Source organism: Pleurodeles waltl, chromosome 6, assembly GCF_031143425.1.
Source record: "Pleurodeles waltl isolate 20211129_DDA chromosome 6, aPleWal1.hap1.20221129, whole genome shotgun sequence".
Taxonomy (NCBI): domain Eukaryota; kingdom Metazoa; phylum Chordata; class Amphibia; order Caudata; family Salamandridae; genus Pleurodeles; species Pleurodeles waltl.
The window spans coordinates 1,599,219,322-1,599,241,788 of NC_090445.1; the positions used below are offsets into that span (position 1 = coordinate 1,599,219,322).

At 44.6% G+C, this 22,467-nt stretch overlaps 1 protein-coding gene across 3 annotated transcripts in view; it reads right to left on the reverse strand.

The window, feature by feature from the left end:
* The window catches only part of ABCA2 (ATP binding cassette subfamily A member 2), a 499,989-nt gene that overhangs the window by 339,308 nt on the left and 138,214 nt on the right, over positions 1–22,467 (reverse strand). For all 3 annotated transcript variants that reach the window (XM_069241449.1, XM_069241450.1, XM_069241448.1), the window contains exon 2: positions 3,125–3,218. In XM_069241449.1, coding sequence (XP_069097550.1) covers positions 3,125–3,218 — 94 coding nt within the window. The remainder of the gene's footprint in view (positions 1–3,124; positions 3,219–22,467) is intronic.

Genomic DNA, 22,467 nt, shown 5'->3' on the forward strand with positions numbered 1-22,467 from the left:
CAAAGTCACGCTAAACTACTACGCTCAGTGGCTGGCTACCACAGGTCAGTTGATAATGGAGGCATTACAACAACCCATGTCCTGCTAACGGAAGGTACAAAGGTAGCTAACCCGGTAGATTCTTTCAAGGCCTGGGTCCCTGGACAAGGGAAGCAAGAACTTTCTTCAAGCATTACGGGAATCTGGAACCTCTTTCAAACACGGTATGGCCACGAGAGGATGACATACAAAAAACAAGATAAAAGCCATTTACCAACATAAAGGCAACCACTGAAAAAAGAATAATTGGCACAGCATTTTTCGATTTCTATTAGGGAGGAAGTGAGAAGCAGTCTTGGGGGAGGGTGGTGTTGGGTTTGGGGACATTGGAAGTGTACGAACGAGGGAGAAGGTGGCTTTGAACAAGGAACATGGGTAAAGAGAACAATAGAGAGGCACACTGAATGGGAAATTGCAGGCAGAGAGATGGATACGAAGTAGATGTGGGAGTGGAGTAAAAAAAGGGACCTTAACAAGGAAATGGTGCACAATAAAGGAGGAGACTGATAAGGAAACAGGAAAGAAAGCTGAGAACCAGGGGCCTTCTGTTTCAGCCAGAGAAAGCGGAGGAGGATTGGGGGTGGAGCAGGAAGGACTAGTGTGCTAGGGGAACTGCAAGAAAGGAATTAGCTGAGAAATGCAATTGCACCAGATGAAAGGCCAGATGGATCAGCGGAACAAAAAAATGTTATGAGGAATGGGGCACATACAAACACTGAAACAATAAGGCCTGTGACCTTTACAGTTTTCTTGGCAACATAACCAATACAGAGCACTTAAGCAAGCAACCAAGAACTCTTGGAGACAGGACTATAGTCCAAGATCTCCATGGAGAGCCACCTGCACCTCTTCAAGCATGATTTCTCAGAGGCAATATATGCCCTGGGGATCAAGTACAAATATATCCTAATCTCCTTGTGGTATGAAGCGATTCTTGGACCACATTCAAGTGTTGTAATCTCTCTGGAGCTCTAAAGGTAAGATGGGGTAATTGGATGTCCACACAGGATACTACCAAAGTACTTCCTTCAAGCGCAAAATGACCTATGGATGCCATTAATTAACAATCAGATAACAAGGTTGCCTTAATAGACGAGTTTCCAACACAATGAGAACCATGGTCCTTTTTCAAGCACAATGAGACCCTGAAACCTCCTACAACTATTATGAGACCCAGGAACCTATTTCAGGCCCAGCAAGATCAATGGGCCTCCAAGACACTAGGACCTCCTTTAACACACAATCCTAGAGCCACTTTCAGTCACTTACCATGCTGTGCTATGCTAGGGGATTCATAAAGCGCATGACAACCCAAAGGCATCCCAGCGCTGACAGAAAAAGAGAAACACTGCACCTTGACCAAAGGTGTCACCTAAAGAATCAGTTCTTAAATAACCAACTCTTAAGAGATTTTCGTAAACTCAACTCGTTGTTCATGGATTGAATAGCCAGAGGGAGGGCATTCCAAAGCTTGGCCACGTTAAAGCCAAACGACCAGCTTCCACTTCCAACTCTTCTGAAAGAGGGAACAGTGGCACAATGTGACTTGGTAGATCTCCGAATCATTTAGGAGAATAGGTGGACACCAGCTAGTGGGAGATGGGGGAAATCACTCACCTGAAAGTCTGTGTGCACCAGCCCAAGGATTTACATTCAATTCTCTGGGTAACAGGCAGCCAGTGGAGATTAATCAAGCCCTGTACGGCTGATCCAGACCTAGGTGTCCCTAACAACAAAAATGCAGCTGCATTTTTCACGACTTGGAGTTTATGGATAACTATCTTGGGAGCACCCTGGTAGAGCGAGTCATTGCAATCCAGGCATTAAAGAATCAAAGCCTGGACTATCAGCCTCCTTGAGGACTGAGGGAATAGAGGCAGGATCTTGTGCAACATACGCATGATTCCAAAACAGGTGGTAGACAATTTGGTGGCCTGGGCTTCCATGGTCAAAGTTTTTTCCAACCACACTCCCAGACTTTTTATAGCTGGCTTAGGGGCAGGGAAGGGCTGAGACAGACTGGTCAGTCAAGGGCCTTTGGTGGATGGGAATTGCTCCCAAGATCATGAGTTCGGTCTTAGCGCAATTCAACTTAAGGCAGGATTTGCTTATCCTACTGGCAAACTGCTCCAGACAGGTTCCCAGGGTGGACATTGAGGGACCAACGTCTGGGGCTAGTGAAAAAAACAGGTGGGTAGCATCTGAGTAACAGACAATGAAAATGTGGGTTGCAGGAGTAGGTTAAACAATGTAGGACTAAGAGAAGTCCCTTGTGGAACTCCACAGGTAAGTGGAAGAGTAGCAGGTGAGCAGGCCCTATCAAAAACCTGAAAGGATCTAGCTGTCAGGAAGGAGACAATCCAGTTCAGAACTTACTACACGAACAGTGAATAATGGAACAGTATTCACTATTAGTGCAAAAAAACGTGGAGAGAAAACAGAGTGGTGCCCCAACCGACGTCCATTAAGACGAGCTGCCACTGTGTTCCTGGCATTGTTTTTACCAACTCTGAGGCCAGGGCTCGCAACGTCACTGCTACCCCTGGCGACCACTAAATGACATCCATGAAGGTGTTCAACAGAAAGAATATTACATGTTATATGCTTTATTGCACTGCATGTCATTAGGTTACTTCCCAAAATGTATTTCATAGATCTTTGAGACAACGACCCACACATCAAAGTCACTTTAAAACAAATTTAGAATTGTTGTAATTGAAAAAAGGTTTGCCTATTTTTACAATTTATCAATTGTGATTCCATTTTTTCATCTACCTCGTTAGCCTTGTAGCAATCTCTTCTCTTTCTGTCACTCTTGTTCAACACAAAAATGACACACTCACCAGATTCCTGGCCAGAGCTTGCTGAAGAGGAGCGGTGAAGACCATTAGATGGAGGCGTGTGGTGGGGTTAGTTGTTGAGTGGGGTACAATATGTTGCCGGTTATAAGGGGAATGTATAATGGAATGTGACTTACACTAATGCTTTTTGCTCTAGGTGTTTGGATGTGAAGTGAGCATGCTAACAAGATATTTATCAAATAAGTCAATGTAATATGCTGGCAAACAAAGCTTTGGGTACTCACCTTCCTTCACGGGGATGGTGGGCTTCTTCTGCCTCAGTCCCAGGAGAATGAAAAACAGAACTAAGGGGATGAAAATCTCGAAGGTCAGGACCCACTGAAAGAGAACCAGAGACATATTCAAACCATGAGCAATCATTAATGTGTTACATTCTCAGAAATCAAACACCATGTGATGTTATCTACTGGCATGCAATGTAGAACATTTGTGGAGCCCTTCAAATTGAACCAAGGTTTAAACTACCATAGCACCCATATACCCAACAACAACAACTTGAAGCAGAAGGCCTGCTGCTACCTAAACTACTGTCTAGCAGGGTGTAGCTTTTCTATGAGACCTAGGGGGTCATTCTGACCCCGGCGGGCCGCGGGCGCCGCCCGCCGGGCGGAAACCGCCCAAACACCGCCCCGCGGTCAAATGACCGCGGGGAGCATTTTAACTTTCCCGCTGGGCCGGCGGGCGATCTTCAAAAGATCGCCCGCCGGCCCAGCGGGAAAGCCCCAGCAAAGATGAAGCCGCCTCCGAATGGAGCCGGCGGATTTGCTGGGGTGCGACGGGTGCAGTTGCACCCGTCGCGATTTTCAGTGTCTGCCAAGCAGACACTGAAAATCTTGCTGGGGCCCTGTTAGCGGGCCCCTGCAGTGCCCATGCCAGTGGCATTGGCACTGCAGGGGCCCCCAGGGGCCCCACGACACCCGTTCCCGCCAGCCTCTTCCTGGCGGTGTAAACCGCCAGGAACAGGCTGGCGGGAAGGGGGTCGGAATCCCCATGGCGGCACTGCATGCAGCGCCGCCATGGAGGATTCCCTGGGGCAGGGGAAAACCGGCGGGAAACCGCTGGTTCCCCTTTTCTGACCGCGGCTTTACCGCCGCGGTCAGAATGCCCCGGAAGCACCGCCAGCCTGTTGGCGGTGCTTCCTCTGCCCTCTGCCCTGGCGGTGAGACACCGCCAGGGTCAGAATGAGGGCCTTAGTCTTCTGACCTGGGCTAGGCATGAAGCTGGGGCATTGTATCTGAGAACCAGTCATGTGATGGAGAAAGAAAAACAGATGTACTACAGTGCAGCTGGTGATACTTTAAAGCTGTAATTCGTAACCGTTTGAATACTGGGACAAAGCCCCCCCCCCCCCCCCCCCCCCACACACACACACAATTACTACTGGAAATCAGGGACCCTAGCCTAAACAATTTCCATGATTTTAACAGCAAAACAATACACAAAAATACAGAAACAAATATGCATCAAAAAAGTACTCAGGTTCTGAAATATTTTATTTAATTCACAAACAAAAAATACAAAAAAATCGAAATTATAATGAGGAGGTTGAAACCTTTTAAAATGTGATTTTATTTCTAAAAGACAAAGCAAATCTAGCATATCACTTTGTTTTTTTGCTCCTAATTCATGCTCTGTTTATATTGCTTTTTATGTTGCCACATATCATGGCTTCAAATTAATCCACTAGTCATCCACAGTAGGTTCTGCTTGTGCTACTTGCACTGCTCTTGTACAGTTGGACCATGGAATCAAACTTAACATGGCCAACGAATATTCTGCCTCGATACACTCATTACTGGGCTTAGTTTAAATTAGTGTGGACGTGTTAGGACTATAAACTATGAGCTACAAATTACAGAAGTAAGAAGAAAGGGATGCACTCCTTAATAAAGGGAAAGGTTTTGATCACTCCAATATGGCCAACTTCTTTGTCCACATCCATTTACTGTGCCCTGTGACTTCCACTACGGGAGGGAGAATGCAAGCCCATTTGCCTGGTTTAAAATGAGCCGTAATTGTATCCCCGATCAACCTACCAGATGTGGGCAACGTAAGGTTTCCAGACTACATCTTCAATTTCCCCTGCAGTGCGAATGGAGATACTTGATAGTGCCTACAAGAAACAGACTTCCTCTGATGGACGCTGTAAGGTTCACTTTTCCATGGTCCACTACTCACAAAAGTGCAGTTTTACTGCTCAACAATCTCCTTCTTTCCTAACGAGCACATCCGTCTGTCCTTTGATCCTATAAGGTTCTTCCCCAATCAAACTCCTAATCAGGAAAGATGCTCAATTCGAGCATATGCAAGACCACACCAAGAATTTCCTAGGGTAAACCTTCCCCTTCCTTCTTTTCCTCTTAAAACTAGATATACAGGATACACAATTGTGAACAACCCTCACCTCTTGAAGCAAAGGATGAAGAATATACAATAAGGTATGGTTGGCCTCACTACTTGTTATCTTTCATGTTGCTGAGTATCAGCCAAACCGACTAGTTAGTTCTCTTAGGAGATGTCAAAAGAACCGCCATGGTTAGCTGTCTTTTCATTTTGTGCTCACCCTCCACACACCAATTTATATATTTCTCTGTTCAGATTACTATGCAGCCCCAAATTGTATTTGCACTTACCTGGGCAACCCTAGGTTCACGTCTTCCAGTCGCTCCATTGTCTTCTATTTATAATAGTATGTATGTCTTAAAGTGTCCATGATCAATCAAGAATTGCTAATTACCCTTTCATATCATGACATAAGGAAAACATTATCAGTATATGCCTGGACAATAATTCAGCGTTAAAGTGAAAAATATGGATTAGTAAATGGTGCCATATTCTTGTTTTTTTCAAATTACTTCTCATATGAATGAACGTGTTCTTCCATGTCCTGTTTAAACCACATGCTTGCACGGTCCACGTTTCCCTCTTTTATTTACCATAGGTGAGACTATCACAACAGCTATGAAACACCAGACTGACTACTATAAATCCTCATCAAAATGTTTTGTAGTTAATATTTTGTAGATCACTATTTCAGTCTTAAAAATGCCACAGGCCTGCAGGCTAGTGGGGGGTGAAATGTGCGTTGGCTTTCAAATGCATTTCCTCGATGCACAAAAACAGCAATATTGACAGGAATATGGAATAAATGAAGCAACACACAATCAAAGAATCTGCTGAGGAATTCGTGCATTTTGTGTCTTTAAAGTCCGTGAATTGAGTTGCTATTTATGAATGATGTTAGGTGTCTGTATCCCACACATGGTTCTGATTCTTTCTCATCAGGAAGGCATAAACTGGCAGTGAAGACCATCTTTCCACAATACTGCAGCATCGGAAACAATGTTCAGTCAGATAATCTGAATCTGGCTCACTGCTGCTTCTGGTTACTTTTATAGCTCACCTCAAGGTGCTCTTTCCAATGTCATGGCATGTGCTTAATTTCAGCTGGTGGTTTCTGGTGCTCTGTACGCCACTTTTAATTGTGAGCACCCACACTTATGTCAGTGTGCCACAGAGTGGCGCTGTTTATCCGATTTAGAGGCGAGCACAACCGGTGTTTATTAGATCAACATACATTAAAGTGACTATCACCTGCCTCCCAAGCTATTTTTACTACTCTGAGGTTCTGGAACAGACTGAATGTTTATACTTGTAGGAGTGTAATGGTTAGTATTTGTGTTGGTTCTGTGATTGACAGTGCTGGCAGCAAAGTGTGGTGCATGCTGCAGTGGCCTTCTGACAAGGGCCCTGGCATATTTCTTTTTTTTTTTCAAATACATTTATTTATCACTGGTCATGACCCTGCCCAGCAACAACATTGCTTGCTAAACATATTAGGCAACACCCCACTGCTCAAGATAGCTATTTAATACGGAATCTTCTGGGTGTTTTGCATCACTAATTAACATTTCCAGTGTGGCATGTTTCTGAAATAATTGCCCTTTTTCTCCAGGTCATTTTACCAGCCCCTCACCTCCTGCCATAGACCTCTGGCGGTGCATAACTTGGGAGGCAGGCAAATATCTCTTGAAAATGGCCTAGAGAAAGTTCATGAACAGAAGAACAAAAACATTCATCCTTAGAATAGTGTACATCATTAAACTCTATTGTTATGCTAAAAAACATGGCAGCGGTATCTTAAAGGCAGTTCGATCCAAATAAAATGCGCCCAATTGCTAAAAACAAATTGCAGGATAGTATCATCTCAAAACACACTGGACACTTACTTTATTAAAGCTTGCGGTGTTTTTCAACCTACATTGTGTTGAATTTAAGATCGTACATGAAAATATAGAGAACAAAAGTATTTACCTATCAAAATAGTGTATTCAGCATAAGTACTACCAAAACATTTTGAAGGAAGGTATATTTAGGAAGTATAGGTTCTTCCTTCCTAGCTCCAAAGCTGTGCACCATATGACTGCATACATACCCCGAATAATACAATTTTAGGACGTTATGTAAAACTCAATGCTCTGGAAGTACACCATTTATATAGCGCCTCGTGATCAGTGACTAGCCAATCAGAAAAACATGTTTTGTGCGAAATGAAGTCCCCCAATAGCTTTAACCCATACGACTTTCTCTTTGAATTTTTACATTATTACCTCAAAATGAGGGCACACTCATTGCGACTGAGAAGTCACTGATTAAATGTAGTCTTTGTTCAAAAACCTCAGAACAGGGGCGCCGCCACTTTAAAAATGGAAAAAGAAGAGAGCTGTGGAAGGAAGACAGATCCTTGGCCACTGTCTGCTGTAGGTGGCAAAAAAATCACTGCAAGGATTGCTCAGGTCATTCACTGCTACAAGGTGTAAAACATTTCTCAATGTTAAACCCTTCCCAATGTGATCTCCTTCACTGTCAGGAAGTAGGAGGCATGTTGGGAGAGGCCTTCTGAGGGAACTGTATGATAGGAGGGTAAGTTGCCTCCAGGTCCCTTTATCCGAGCAGCTCAAATAAGATTGCAAGTTTGTTAACCACATCGAAGAATATTCCATTGGGCAACGCTGTTTCTGGGGGTAGCCATGAAGGTGAAGATGCCTGCTGAGGTGGGTTTTGAGGGCAATGTACGGGTGCTTGTAAAATAGACTATTTTGCAAGGGAAAGGAGCAGTGGAGCTGCGACAGATTAGCAGCAGAGGACTATGGGATATGTCTGTACAGTGGTGCAGCGGAAGGGGACGTTGAAAGTGGGCTAGGAAGCAATGATGCTGTAATATGGTAGCACCAGAGGATTAGGGGATATGGTGGCCGTGTAGCAAGGTATACTATGATGAGGTACATACATGTCAGTAGACCCTCTTCAGGAAGGGGACTCACGATTTTTGAAGCAAAAATGGCTTCATATTGACGGTCTCCGGCCTGGAATTGCATGTATTTCAATAGACGTCAAGGGGGTGGGGAGGATTCATTTTCCCAATTACTTTTGTAAAATCTAGCACTTACCTCTTCTAAAATACTGGCATGTATAGGGAGGGGTATGGCGTAGTGGAGGTGGTACAGAGTAGCAATGCAAGGATGATGGGGAGGTTGGATATGAAAGTAAGAGAACAGAGCACGGTAGATCCCCTGTGGTCGCGGGTGGGGGGGAGCAAGGGATGGTAGGTTATGAAAGTAAAGGAAGGGTGCACAGAAGGTATGGTGGTGGGGCAAAAACACGGGAGGTAGGGTATAAATGTAAGGAAATGTTGAAGGGGAGGTAGGCTATGGCGAAAGGGTGCAGAGAAGATATGCTGCAGTAGCAGGGAAGGGCACGGGGCTAGGAGGCTATTAAAGTAGGGTAGCTGTGGCGGCAGGAGCAGGGTGCCAGGGAAATGAAAATGGAGAAGTCCACACGGGGTAGTATATGAAAGCTGAGGAAGGAACTACGTGGTATAAGGTGGGAATGGTAGCAAGCTGAGTGAAATGGAGGTGGGATATGAAAGCAGGGGAAGGTGCACAGGAGGTAGATTCTAAAAGCAGAGGGAGGGTCTAGGTGAGATGGTGCCTAGAAGCAGAGGGAGGATCTAGGTGAGATGGTGCCTAGAAGCAGGGACAGGAAGCGGGAGCAGAGAAATAGTAGTGTGAGTCCGTCATATAGCTAGAGACATAACAGGGAAGTGAGATGGCATTGAATGGGAGTACCAGTCACTACAACAACACATTCTGTTTTGAGCCATAATGGTGCTCGCTTATAAACGGTGCCCATTTTTTGCACAGTACTGCGCAGTAAGCACACGCCCAAAGCTGTGAAAAGCACAGACAATGCTAATAGGTCTGGATTATAAACTGAAGTGTCTCTTCAGTCATTAGCGCGCTTAGGCACTCAGTAAGTGCACTCTCACTCATCCCTGCACTCGTGCATCCTTTCATTCAACACTGAAATGTGAAATGTAGATTTATATAGCGAGGCTTATCACCCGTGAGGGTCTCAAGGCGCTGTCCATGGGCAGATTAAGTGATTTGCCCAGAATCACAGGACGTTGTGCAGACGCCAAGGATCAAACCCGGATCTCCAGCTCCTGAGGCGGTTGCTCTGACTTCTGCGGCACAGTCTCTCCCTCTCCCACACAACCACTGACTCATTCTTGCATTCACGGACTTACACAACCAGAATAAAACATACAGAACACCTCAACACATGCAAGATGAATTAAAACAATAAAAATTGAAGAAAAGAAAACATATTTCCATTTAAACATGGCAGACAATAGCAGACAGATGCTTGCAATAACAGATACAATTAAACATAGTAGTGGATGGCCTTCTTGTTGCATGCTGTACACCTCAGATGAAATGAGGGTCAAGCAAGCAGCCGGTCAGCACTGTCTGGGGAGATGTTGTATGCTCTATAAAATGAAAATAAAAAGAGGCGAAGGAAAGGAATGAAAAGGGGCCTATAAAAAGGAGAGATTGGAAAACTAAAGGACTGCCCTTCCAGCCCTGGCACTGAAGCTAACTCAGGCGGATTGGCAAATGTTATCATACGAGTGCCTTCACTCTCAGAGGTAAGAGCCAGTGTCTGAAATGGGATGCCCATTGCCCCTTGCTGTATGCTGACAAGGAATGAAGCTTAGTGTTAATGACACTCATACAGATCAAGAGAAGAAGAGGGCTGACCGAAAGCCCCTCTTTGTATGTATGTCTATGCTTATTATTAATGAGATACATAAATATATTTTTGATTATAAGATGTTGGCAGACAACTAAGCCCGTCAGTTCTTCCAAAGAAAGTCCAGTAAGTTATTAAAATGTAAATCTTCTACGCTAGCATTTGCCAAAGAGGGTAAGTAACAGCAAAACCCTTGTTACAACGGTAATCTGGGAGATTCAATGTAATAAAATTCCTCCCAACAGCTTTAGTACAGTATAACAAATCTGCCCTTAAAAAACCTAGTGCTTTAGCTGTACCAAGCGGGCTTAATGACTGACCGGGCCATCAGACACAGTATTTGCCATGTCTACTGGCTTGTCTAGTAATCTACCCCTGTTTTTCACTGACTTTTACAAAACCTTTGATCCGGTGAGCTGGGTCTACATATTGTCCTTACTCGTTAGGGTGAACTTTAGGCCCCAATATATTAGACATGTCTAATTGGCATATACAGCTTTAACAGCAGGGATTAAAATAGGATGCATTGTATCAAACAAATTTCCTATATGGCGTGGCACTCAACAGGGATCCGCAGTATCTCTTTGTGTTGAGTATACAACCTCTTGTGGAATGGCTAAAGATGGATGCACAGGTAAAAGGATGAAGTGGGCTCCAGGCATTGCGCGCAGGGTTACGCGACATGCATCCTGGACTTCCTGGATGAACCATGGTGTTGTGGACCTCGGGTAATCCACATCCTGAGGACGTTTGGGGATTTCACTGGACTTAACATAACATACCTGATCAACAACTCTCACACTCAAATGACTTGGGCAGGTGACATCCAGGTGTCGAAAGAGGGATTTCTAATACCTGGAGGTGTATGTCTCTGGGGACTCGTGAGGAGCATGGGGAAAGAATCTAGAACCCCCAACTTTACAAACTGACTACAGATACTGGGTTTTGGTCCACACTCCTCTCTTATGGGTAGATCAACGATTTTAAAGATGCTGGCATTTCATCACCATTTCTAGCAATTCCACACTTCTCAGCATGCCATCCCTACCTCCTTTATCCAGCTCAAAACACTATTGAGAGACGTTCTATGGGATCACTAGATCCCAAGGACTACTCATATTTCCCATTTGCTATATGGAGGCTTGATTGCCCTCCCTCTTTCCCCCAGCCACAAAGGTGCTGTTAACAATTTGAAATACAACACTCAGAGCACTGGGCTGGGCTAAAGACCTGACACATGAAACTCCTTTTTGGACTGGGCGTCAGCTTCAATGGTTGATGGAACTACAGAGATTCAGTCAATGGTAATACATTGGAACATCAACACTGGAAAATCTCATGACAATTCATGATCTTAAATAATTTACAGACTTACAAGCAGTCTAGCGTACTCACATACAATAATTTTACCGTTCCCTACAACATAGGCACAATCTTACACCATATATCTCCATTCGCAAGGGCTCCCAGAATGTAAGCCACTGGAAGCCAACATTCCCCCTGTTGCACCAGCCAAGCATAACATTTCACACATTTAGAAATCACTGGTGAATAATAACCCTGAACTCTTTACTCAACAGCGGGAAGCTTAGAAACAAGGCCGGGGTTCACTAGCAGATGATGATTGCCAGGAGGCATTGGCATCACAGTGTGAAACCTCAACATAACCAGTTTTCACCCCATTCAGCTGAAATACCTACATCAGGTTTATTATACCAGAGATAGCCTGCAGAGGATGTGTGTTGTCACCTCATCACTTTGCCTGTGATGTTCTTCTCAGCCAGGGGATATCTTTCCACCATCTGGCAGTGTATTGGGTTTCCTAGATTTGTACTGTTGTAGACAGCAGTGAATGTAGACAGCGATAGATGCAAGAGAGCCTTGTTGTGGCCAACCTGACATTGTACAAACACTGAAAGAAACGGAAGGCCTCCCTTTGAAAGGTGGAGGATCAGTATGGGTCATTGTATGAGCTTTGAATGACCCATAATGGGAATTGTAATTTAAAATCTGCTTTAATGGTAAAGTTGGATTTTAAGTCACAACTGTGAAAATGACACTTTTAGAAACTTGGCATTATTTGTCCTAACCATTTGGTGCCTGAAGCTTGTTTCCTGGGTCACATGACTAGGTTGGCCTTTGTACTATATGGGTGTCTGGGAGGAATACACAGAGACACATCCCTTCTTGCACTTTAAAGATACCGCCTCAGCTCACACACAATGAACTTCACACTAATCTATTGTACCTGCAGACAGACCGAGACCAGGGCAGGGCGGCAGAAAATTTCAGACACTTCTGTGAGGGGGAACTTCAGAAGTTTCTTCCTCTTCAAAGTAGGCACCAGGTATAGAAATAGGGCTCTCGGACCTACTCTGTGTGCAGTGTACTTCAGAGGACTCCCCGGATGCAACAAGAGGACTGCCCTGCTGCCTGAAGACTTCCCTGCTGCTTGAGACCTGCTTTCTTGAACCCAAGACTTCCAGAGTGACTCCAAGGTTTAGTTGGCTGGCCTCCTGAGTCCTGAGGGACTGAAAAGGCTCAAACCATCTTGAACTGGCACCTGACCCAGCCTGAGTGATTCCTGACCCTTCAAGTGATGCCCCACCAGTTATGGATCCTTGGAAGTGATGCTGAAGGTACCTAGATAACCCAAATCCGAAACTTGGGACTCAGGCCTTAACAACATTTTCTGCCAAAAAGTGCTCTGAGAACTGAGAGGAGACCAGGCCATATATGCTCACCAATCCACCCAAGGTGCATTGCCAGTTGGCATGATTTTGCAGCAGCTCCCGCTATGTTATACTCTGCAGCAACAAATCCTGTTCAGCAGCTCCTCACAGAAGGAGTATTAGGGCGCGTGGAACCCTCACCAGCTATAGCCTGCAGCTTCTCCCCACAGGAGTCCAAATGTAGAAATCTTCACCATAACCTTGTTCAGTGGCTCCTAACCTACGCTGCCTTTTCCTCAGACACCTTCAGCTGTCTTGCCCGGCTGAACTTTCACTTTTCAAACATTTTTCTGCAAAAATTGTTCTAAGTCCGAGGTTAAGCAGGGATAGAGCCCAGTCCACTTTGATATATCTGATCTACGCTTCATCTCGGTCACCCATAACTTTCGACTTTGCCTCCAGTCTCACGCAACTAGATGTTTTTAGTTGGCTCTTTCATCTTTTATGCGCTATTGTACACTATAAACTTTAAAAATTCATAACTCCGGTTCCACTGATTTGATTTTTGTTGTTTTAGCGTCAAATAATTTGTTAAAAGTTACCCTATTTTTCTAAATTAGTGTTGGACGTTTCTTGTGTTGTGTTTTCACTTTACTACTGTTTAACTGCTGCATAAATACTTTACACATTGTCTTTAAGTCTAACTGCTTTTGTGCAGTGCTATCAAAGGGTTAGGTACAAGTTATTTTTGTGACTTTGTGGTTCACCCTGACAAGGATTGTGACTGTTGCTTGAGTAGGGTTTCACCCCCTCAACCAACAACTCCATTTCACACAATCGGCAATGGAAGGTTTGCTAGGGGGAATGCATATTGCCCAGGCCTGAGGCAGAATCTATGTGGGAGATTTGACAATGGACTGGGGAAAGATGTATGGGGTGTATGCAGATGTATGTACTAAGGTGCAACAGCAAAGATTTCTACCAATCATTTTGACCACAATCATCTGTCTGTAAACAATTGTATTGTTGATACTAAACTAAAAATGCAAATAAAATACAGTCTGTAGCCTTAACAATTCGCTCGTCAATATAACCAAGACAGGCTCACTAAAGAGTGCATAAGCCAGCAACCATCATGTACATAACTAAAAAAGAACAAATATGTACAAAATTACAGGTGGCAAAAAATATACAACCACTCTCAAAGGTAGAGCATCTTCTACTATCAAGTTTTGTCAGTGAGGTATTCAACACCAAAACCCCTACTCATTACCAGAATCTGCAAGTTTACATGTAAGAAAATAACATTCTCAGCCTGTAACACAGTGTGATAACAATCCCAAAATACATTTATGATGGGCTTGTCACCAATAACTCAGGCCTACTGTATTGATTGTAAGCTTTCCTACCAGGCAACCGCCAGGCATACATCCATAAAATTGCAAATCCATGCAAACTTACAATTGGCAAAGAAAAATGCCATCTCCTTTGCCCTTTGAGATTCCATGCAACAAAATACCTCTGTGCAAGCTTTCACCCAGAGTAGTAATAATGCATCCTTGTATGTCTTTCCACGTTAATGTATTCTTTGCACAATATGCCAGTCCTACTGCCTTCATCATAACTTTTCATGACAAATAGATTAGGCTTATAGCCTTGATCATTGGCTTGCCACCATAACCAACCCAGTCCTGCTGTATTGAGCATACGCTTTCCTTCGAGGTAAAAAGTGCAAAACAAACACTGTTTTTAAGCAGCACACAGTTTAAGCCCAATCAAATGCTGTACTTAAGAACGTCAAAATGTGGGCAGAGCCAAGACGGTCATTCAGTAATACTTCTAAATGGTGTTTTTCTGATAACATACGGTCAACCGACAGCTGTGCTGTCAAACCAAACCTAAAAATAATCACCTCTGCTCAGCTCTGAACAGGAATTAACCTGAAGCAGGCTCCTGCTGCTGTCCTGCCAGATGTGCACCTAGAGTGCATTACCTGCCATGCCCCGAGTCATAGACAGCTCTAAGGGGGGCAGGTTCATAGTCCACCTGGGACTTTGGAAAGTGGTTTCAATAGTTTGTGCAAAATAAGTTAGAGGGGATGCTGGGGGTGACAGGCACAATGTAGTGGATAGGAGACAAAACAAAAGGCTGTACTTTCATAGACTGCCAGACTCCTGCTCCCATCGCCATCCACCTCTATCAAAGCACGACCCTCAGCAATGAGTAATACTGTGAGTAAATCAACATGGAGTTCAAAACCCAGGATCCAGGGCAGAGGAGCTTTGGCACACCTTCATGTGAACGTGATGCATGAGGGAAATGCACTGAACTTTTCCTCCTCCAGTAGTCTTCCCCTGCCCCACTCCCCCATCCATGCCTCCTTTCCTCCGAACCCTAAAAACACTATTTCACAGGCCAAAAAGGCTGACAAAGGCTTATAAAATTGTTACAACAGTAAACAAGGCCACTTTCCCAGCGTTGCAACCCTTTGCTTAACTTAGTTCTGATGAAAAGTCAGGTCCAGAGGAAGCTATACAATCTGATGGAAGTATGTTAGTCTTGCCTGCACAGCCTCACCATGAGTCAATTCAACATCAGGACCGATCAACCCTGGGATGTGCAGATTACAGACCAACTACCCAATTTCAGGAACAGCTAATTTTGCAAGGCAGAGGATATGATACTGTAGCCAACAAAGTGCAATGAGAAACAGCTTGTTGGTCCAGGACGATGTGGTGCGTTATTGCAGGGCTCATTGTGTTGTGTTGTGTCATGTTACCAATGTTTGTATAGTACTCTTCTTCCATTCATACAGCCGGATACTGGTCTCTCTTCTGGACATTCATTTCCAAGGGTTTGGGAATTTTTGGTTGATCTAAGGCATGGTGTTCTAGGGTGACTGTGTTTGACCTGTGATGCTTGGTTCGTTTCATGGAACAGTCGCCGGTGGTTGCTGCTGGTTCAAAGCTAATGGTCACCAGTGTTTGCTACTAGTTCCATGCCAATGGTCACCAATGGTTACAATTAGTTCAATGCAGGTGGTCATCAATGGTTGCTACTGGTCACACATGGTTGCTATTGGTTCAATGAGAGTGATAAGTGTTGGAGGTTGCAGGGGATCTGAGATCACAGGAGAGGGCGGGGTAGGGAGGATTCCTAGTGCAGCGGTTATGAGATGGAGATAGGGATGATTTTTTAGATAGTCCAAGAGAGAGTGAGAGACCTGTCATTTAAAATAGGAGTTTGTGGACTTTTTGATGGTAAATGCTTTGAACGGGATAAAATAAGCAGAACATTTATGGGGTGAGAAGTGTGTGTGGAACCCATCATCCCTCCTTGCAGCTGGAAATTTTGCCTGGGCTGCAGTGCATAGGAACAGTGTTTAGTTGTCGTTTTCTATCAAAATGGTGGTTGTAGGTCAAGTCAAGAATGAAGGAAGCTAAAATAATGTAAGGAAAGAAGGAAACAGGTTCTGGCTCACCTCCCGCCTCTCCCCATCACACAACCATCTGTTCGAATGCACTGTGTTAGCTGTCTGGCCACATTTAAGCTTGACTGAAACAAACAAATGTTCACCTGCTGGCACAGTGTTTCTGAGGGACAGTGATGTGACTGGCCCTCTCTGTTCCAACCACTGCCTCCTCCTTACTGCCCTGCAGGCCTTCCTTTCCAGTCAAATGTTCATCATCTCCTGGTAGTTCAGTAGTTTTCCTTAACCCCGTTCAACAGCACACTTTCAACCCCCTCAATAACAAAATCCACCTTCAGCAGCCGACCCTCTACCCAGTTAGGAACATGAAAACCTTGTTTAGCAGCAACAGAGGCCCTCTCCTCCTCTATGAAGGTGCATAAAAACCTCCTTCAACAGCAGCAGATGACCTGTCCCCCCCCCCCCCCCTACCCCGTATGGAGGCGCATGAAACCTCATTCAGCAGATGACCTGCCTTTTCCCATACAGGTGCATAAAAACCTTGTTCAACAGCAGCAGATCACCTGCCCCCCTCCGACCCCACCCATGGAGGTGCATCAAGTCTCGTTCAGCAGCATCAGCAGAAGACCGGCCATTCCCCATACAGGCGCATAAAAACCTCGTTCGACAGCAGCAGATGACCTCCACCCCCACCCCCACCCCGGAGGCACTTGAAACCTCGTTCAGCAGCATCAGCAGATGACCTGCCTTCCCCCATACAGGCACATGAAAACCTCATTCAGCAGCAGCAGGCGACCTGCCCTCCCCAATTATGGCCTATGAAAAACTTGTTTAGCTTCAGCAGACGACCTGCCCTCCCCCATGCAGGCGCATGAAAAACTTGTTCAGCAGCAGACTCCACCAGTCCACTCAGGCAAATGAACTCCCTGTCCAACAACAGCAGACTACTGCACTTCTCAGGCACATGAAAATCTAATTCAGTATCAGAACTCTAAGTCCTCATCCCAGAGGCACATGAAAACCTTGTCCAGCAGCACTCGCCTCTCTACCCTTGTCAGACACAAGGAATTACTGCTTAGCAGCATACTCCCCCATGCACCCCACACAGGCACTCAAAAACATCATTCAACTGTACTCCCCACCCACCCTCTCAGGTACATAAAAACCACAATCGGGAGCGGGCCCCCTCATCCCTCTCAGGCACATGTAATCCCTGTTCAGCAGCAGCCTCCCGCACTCCTCCACCCCACCCACACTCCCCACTTCTTCTCAAGCACATGAAAACTCCCACCCAAATGGACCTCCCTCTCAGTCACAAAATCCCCTCTCAGCAGCAGCCTTCCTTCCCTCGATCATGAAATCATCTTTCAGCAGCAGTCCTCATTCCCAGATGCATTAAATCCCTGTGCAGATGCAGACAAGGGTGGTTCCTCTGTTAGGGCGGAGGAGCGTTGCCCCCCACCCACCAGCAGCGGCAAAACCTTTAAAAGAAAACAATAATAAACTTTGTTTATAATTGCTTTCTTTTGAAGGGGGGGGCCACGGGAGTGACGAGCAGTGAGGGGGAGTGCTCAGAGTGCATGTGTGTTTGGCTGGCCGTCTCAGGCCGGCCAAACACACATGCGCACTGTGCTCTCTCCAGCCCGGCAACAGGTTCCCAGTCTGCCTGGGAGCGCCCTGGCTGGGCGCTCCCAGACAATCCTGACGCTGCTCTGATTAGTGTCACGATTGGCCGCAGGGCAGGTTGGGAGCCTGTGCCTGCCTGCAGCAGAGGAGCGGCGCAGAAGGTGTTTTTTTATTTTTTATTTAATAAATGTAAGGTTTATTTCCTCCACCCCGCGTGCAGCCCACTCCTTCCGCGCCCCGTGAGCCGCTCCTGGCTGCAGACCTGTATCACAAAGGATTAAATCCTTGTTCTGCTGCAGCCTTACTCCCATACATAAGAAATACCCATTTGGCAGCAAGCCTATCTCCCAGGTTAATGAAATTCTCCTCTCAACGGGAGATCTCCCTTACTGGGCTCATGAAAGACCTTCCAGGCTCATGAAAGCCCCACTCAAAAACAGGCCTCCCACTCAGGCTCATAAAATCCCCAATCACAGCAGGCCTCCCTCCCAGGCTCATGATAACAGCACTCTCAGCAGGCTTTCCTTCCAGGCCCATGAAATCCCCACTCACAGCAGGCCTCTCTCATAGGCTCATGAAATCCCCACTCACAGCTGAGGCGTTTTAAGACATGGGTAAAGTGGGCCCTGGCCCATGGCCTCAGTCTGTCAGTGTCCCCCTGATAGAGGCAGCTCTGTTCTGAAGAGATAGTCATGCCATGATGACCTTTAATAATTCGTAAATAGATTGTTTTACATATCATTTTCCATTATTTATTTATTTTTTAATATGGGTGATGTGCATGAGTCTACTACAGATATTTTGCAGATAAAATGTGGTATTTATGTTTCATGCAACATCCATAAAAAGTTTCTATGACATCAAAACAAGACTTAACATATGAAAAATGGGAGGGTGTCAGAGATTATTTGCAGTAATGTTGGTGAGGTGCTGCTGTATTACATAATTGAAAGCACATGTCACTATCACTGAACATTAGATGTAAACAACATTATAATTTGGACGAATGCGCCCATGCACGGTCAGTGACCTGGCCAAAGAAGGCTTGAAAGAGCTGAAATTGGATCATAAATTTAAAGCTGTTCCGAACAGGGTCCCCTAAAATACGTTTGGCCCAGGCCCCCCAAAATCCTTAAGATGTCCTTGACTCACAACAGGCCTTCCTCCCAGGGTCTTGAAATCTGCACTCCCAACAGGTCTCCCTCCCAGGGTCATAAACTTCCCACTCACAGCAGGCCTCCAACCTAGGCTCATAAAATCCCAACTCACAGTAGGCCTCACTCCCAGGCTTACAAAATCCCAGCTCGCAGCAGGCTTCCCTTCCAGGCTCATGAAAGCCTTTTCATGCTTATGAAATCAATGCTCAACAGTAGGTCTTCATCTGAGATACATTAAATACTCTCTCAGCAGCAAGTTTGCCTTCAGGCACATGACATACCTCGTTAAGCAGCAAGCTCCCAACCCAGGGACAAAGAAATCAAATTCAGCATCAATCCTTGGCCCCAGGACAGGACCAGGTGCATCACCATTGCCCTTCCACAGCACGCTCAATGTTCTCAATGTATTTCCCACTGTGAGATGCTGCAGTGATGTGTCTGCAGATCCAAGGCCAGAATGAACAATGAAGAACTGTAGCCTTCAAATATTTTTCAAATGGACACATTTTATGGTCTGGCTTGATAGCGCTGCTGTCGCCAGACAATTGTGTGAAAACACCAGGAGATGGGCTTTGCCTCCACCCACATGTTGGGAGTCAGGAGTACATGTTTTGTTTGGACAGAAGTTGTGTGCTCCACAAAAAGGTGCTTGCTCTCCACACAAAACTTGTATTATTCTTTTTATCCAGCTGCCTGAAGTTGAACTTTCAAGAACACACACATACAATTAAACTGTCTCAGATAACTAGAAATGTTATGGTGTTTTTCTCTGGCAGCAGCACAGAATGGAGAAGGGTAGTCCTACGTGGATTTTCAGATCGGCTTGACAGTGCACCTGTCCCCTGACCTTTTGACCCACACCAATATTATTCTACAGTTCTTTGCTCCTACACAAATATATATCCATTTCCACGCTACCTACTTGTAATACTTCACATTACCATACAACTTTCTTTAAAAGACAGAGCTACTGGCATTGACAATGCTTGTTCTAAGACTGGGGCCTTAAAACAAAATATGTTAGTGGTCACCCCAGCACAACAAACAGCAATTGTCTTTGACCTTTGCATCCCAAGACAGCCTTCTGGAAGCATGGGATGCAGTGCAGGGGAACGACTAGCACTGAGAAGTTGGGGAGACCAACATGATGTGACTTGGGGGCTGGGGAGAAAAGATGGGCTAGCACTAGGGGTACAGTTCGGTTGGATAAAAGTGGCATGGCCTAATGATACCTCATTTTGTTGACGCAAAGTACATTTGTAAACTCTTCTAAAGTTTGCAATGGGAATATTTACATTAGGCACAGATCAAACCCAGTAATCACGAAGTGCTATGTTGCGTTGCAAGTGCCCTCCCACCCAGACACATGAATTACGTGAGAGGAGACACAAGCTGTGCGGTGAATCAGTATAAATGAATACATTTTCTTGTATTGTGCACACTGCAAACTAAATCACCTCTAAGACCTCCAAGAATGTTTACAGACAAGGGAACTGAGCCATGGGGGTGCATAAAGATTTTCATTCAGGATCACGCAATTTGATGAATGTGGGATTGAAGCCAGCCCTCCTGGTTTTCAGTTATGTAACCTTCCTGCTAAACCTCAGCTCCTCATGATTTACTTCAAGTAAATATGAATAACTAATGCCAACCAAGGCTTTTGACATTAAATACACCACCTGGAGACCTTTTGGAAATGCACAAAATGATATCTATGAATGGTGAATCTGACATTGTTAATTTGTAAGTACTCACTATTAATATTCAAATTCTGCAAAAAGGCAACTTCGCATGGAAATGTTAACACTTCTTAAGAAGCTCAGTGATATTTAACAAACAAAATAAAAACCCAAGATTAGTTTTTCTATTTTATTTTGAGTGCGTTTTTGATAGGTGACCAACATGTATTAGTTTAACTGCAGAACTGTAAGGTGTACAGTCCAGGTTTGTAGACCTAAGTTTTATTCAATGTGCTTTAATAAAAAAACGAATGTACTCTTTGCTGCATATTATGCAATTTAAATGTGTTTTACCCATTATCCCCACTAGATAATTACTTAAAACAGTTCTACAAAAATGAATCTTCATTGATGGCCATAAACGTAAAAGTGTGATGAAGTGAGCTCTAATAACTATGTCCCGGAGCAGTAGTTACTCTTAAGTTGAATATTACATTGACAGAATATTTTTTTAAAGGTGAACTCTGGAAAGAAAAGCAGGCCTGGGAGTTAGACACTTCACTGGCTTAATTAGTGTAATGTCTGGAATGTCGTGTTTTGTTTGTTACCCAAAATTCCACCAATAAGAACGCACTTGGGAATTTGGGAAGCCAATTTTGATTTACTTTTTGACCAGACCATGAAATAGTGTACAGATAATGCTACAAATTTCTGGTAAGCAAGCTGTCTGCATTGATAATGCTCAGCTTACATTGATCCAGTCATTGCCTTATGGACAACAGTGGTGGCCACCTCACTCACAGTGGTGGCCACCTCACTCCATGTCCTCACGGACACAGCGTTTCCAGGCATCACGTTGACAAACCATTGCTATTGGGTGGCAATTAGTTCAATGGAAGCAAACCAAGACTATAACACCAAGAAGGTGGCATTAAGTTGGCATACAGATCCAAAAGGTCTGCTCCTGTCATGCCACAGGGTGGCTAGTTCATATTATACGCATCAGTAATTTACATTCTGGGTTCTCACTTCAATCCACTTGGTTCTTTGTAGCTCACTAGCACCTTAAAAGTTTTTAATGGGTATCTGTGAGCGAATTTGGTATTTTTGTGACTTCTGTTGCAAACTAAACTGTTCTTTGCAGTACTGTTATGGATATGTTCAGCATTTTTTTCATAACAGTTCGCACCTGTGTCGTTATTGATTGTAATGGTTGTAAAATGCATCTTATTACCCAGTGCAATGGTACTCCCTTTAATAACTTCCAAAAAATGAAAGGCTGATGTGTGCAGTGGCCAAGAGACATTTTCTGCTTAAACCATTCCCCAGTGCTATCTCATATGACTTCTATAAGGGAAATATGGCCCAGTGTACAATTTCAGCTCATGCGTACAACACATTTCACCAGTTGTCTAATTTTCATGGAAATTGAGTATTTCACAAGGAAAAAAAAAATCACAACTTTACCTACCCCGCACACAATTGTGTTTCTTTTATATTGCAGAAGTACTTTGGCAGTCTTACTGGTACTGGAATTCAACCTTCTTTTTACACACCAACGTCAGTTGCGCGCGCTTAACTCACCTTGCTGGATGGATGAATGTGTGTATCTAGAACGTGAGTAATTTGAAGTAGTAGTGCATGCATGATTGTAAGTGAAGCGCTGTAATGCTCGCATGAGCAAAGGAGTCCAAATTATCTAAAAGCTGCGTTAGTGCCATGGCAAGAGGGTAGAGATTCAACATCCTGCGAGTGTTTGTAGGAATGAAAACACGCAGAATCATTTAATCCATAGAAACTGAGGATGAGATGTGCACTACTGTCCACCGACTTCACGTCATGACTGTCATTCTGTCTGTCCAGCTTCTTCAGTCACCAAATCTAAGCATGCTGGGACTTGAAACTACA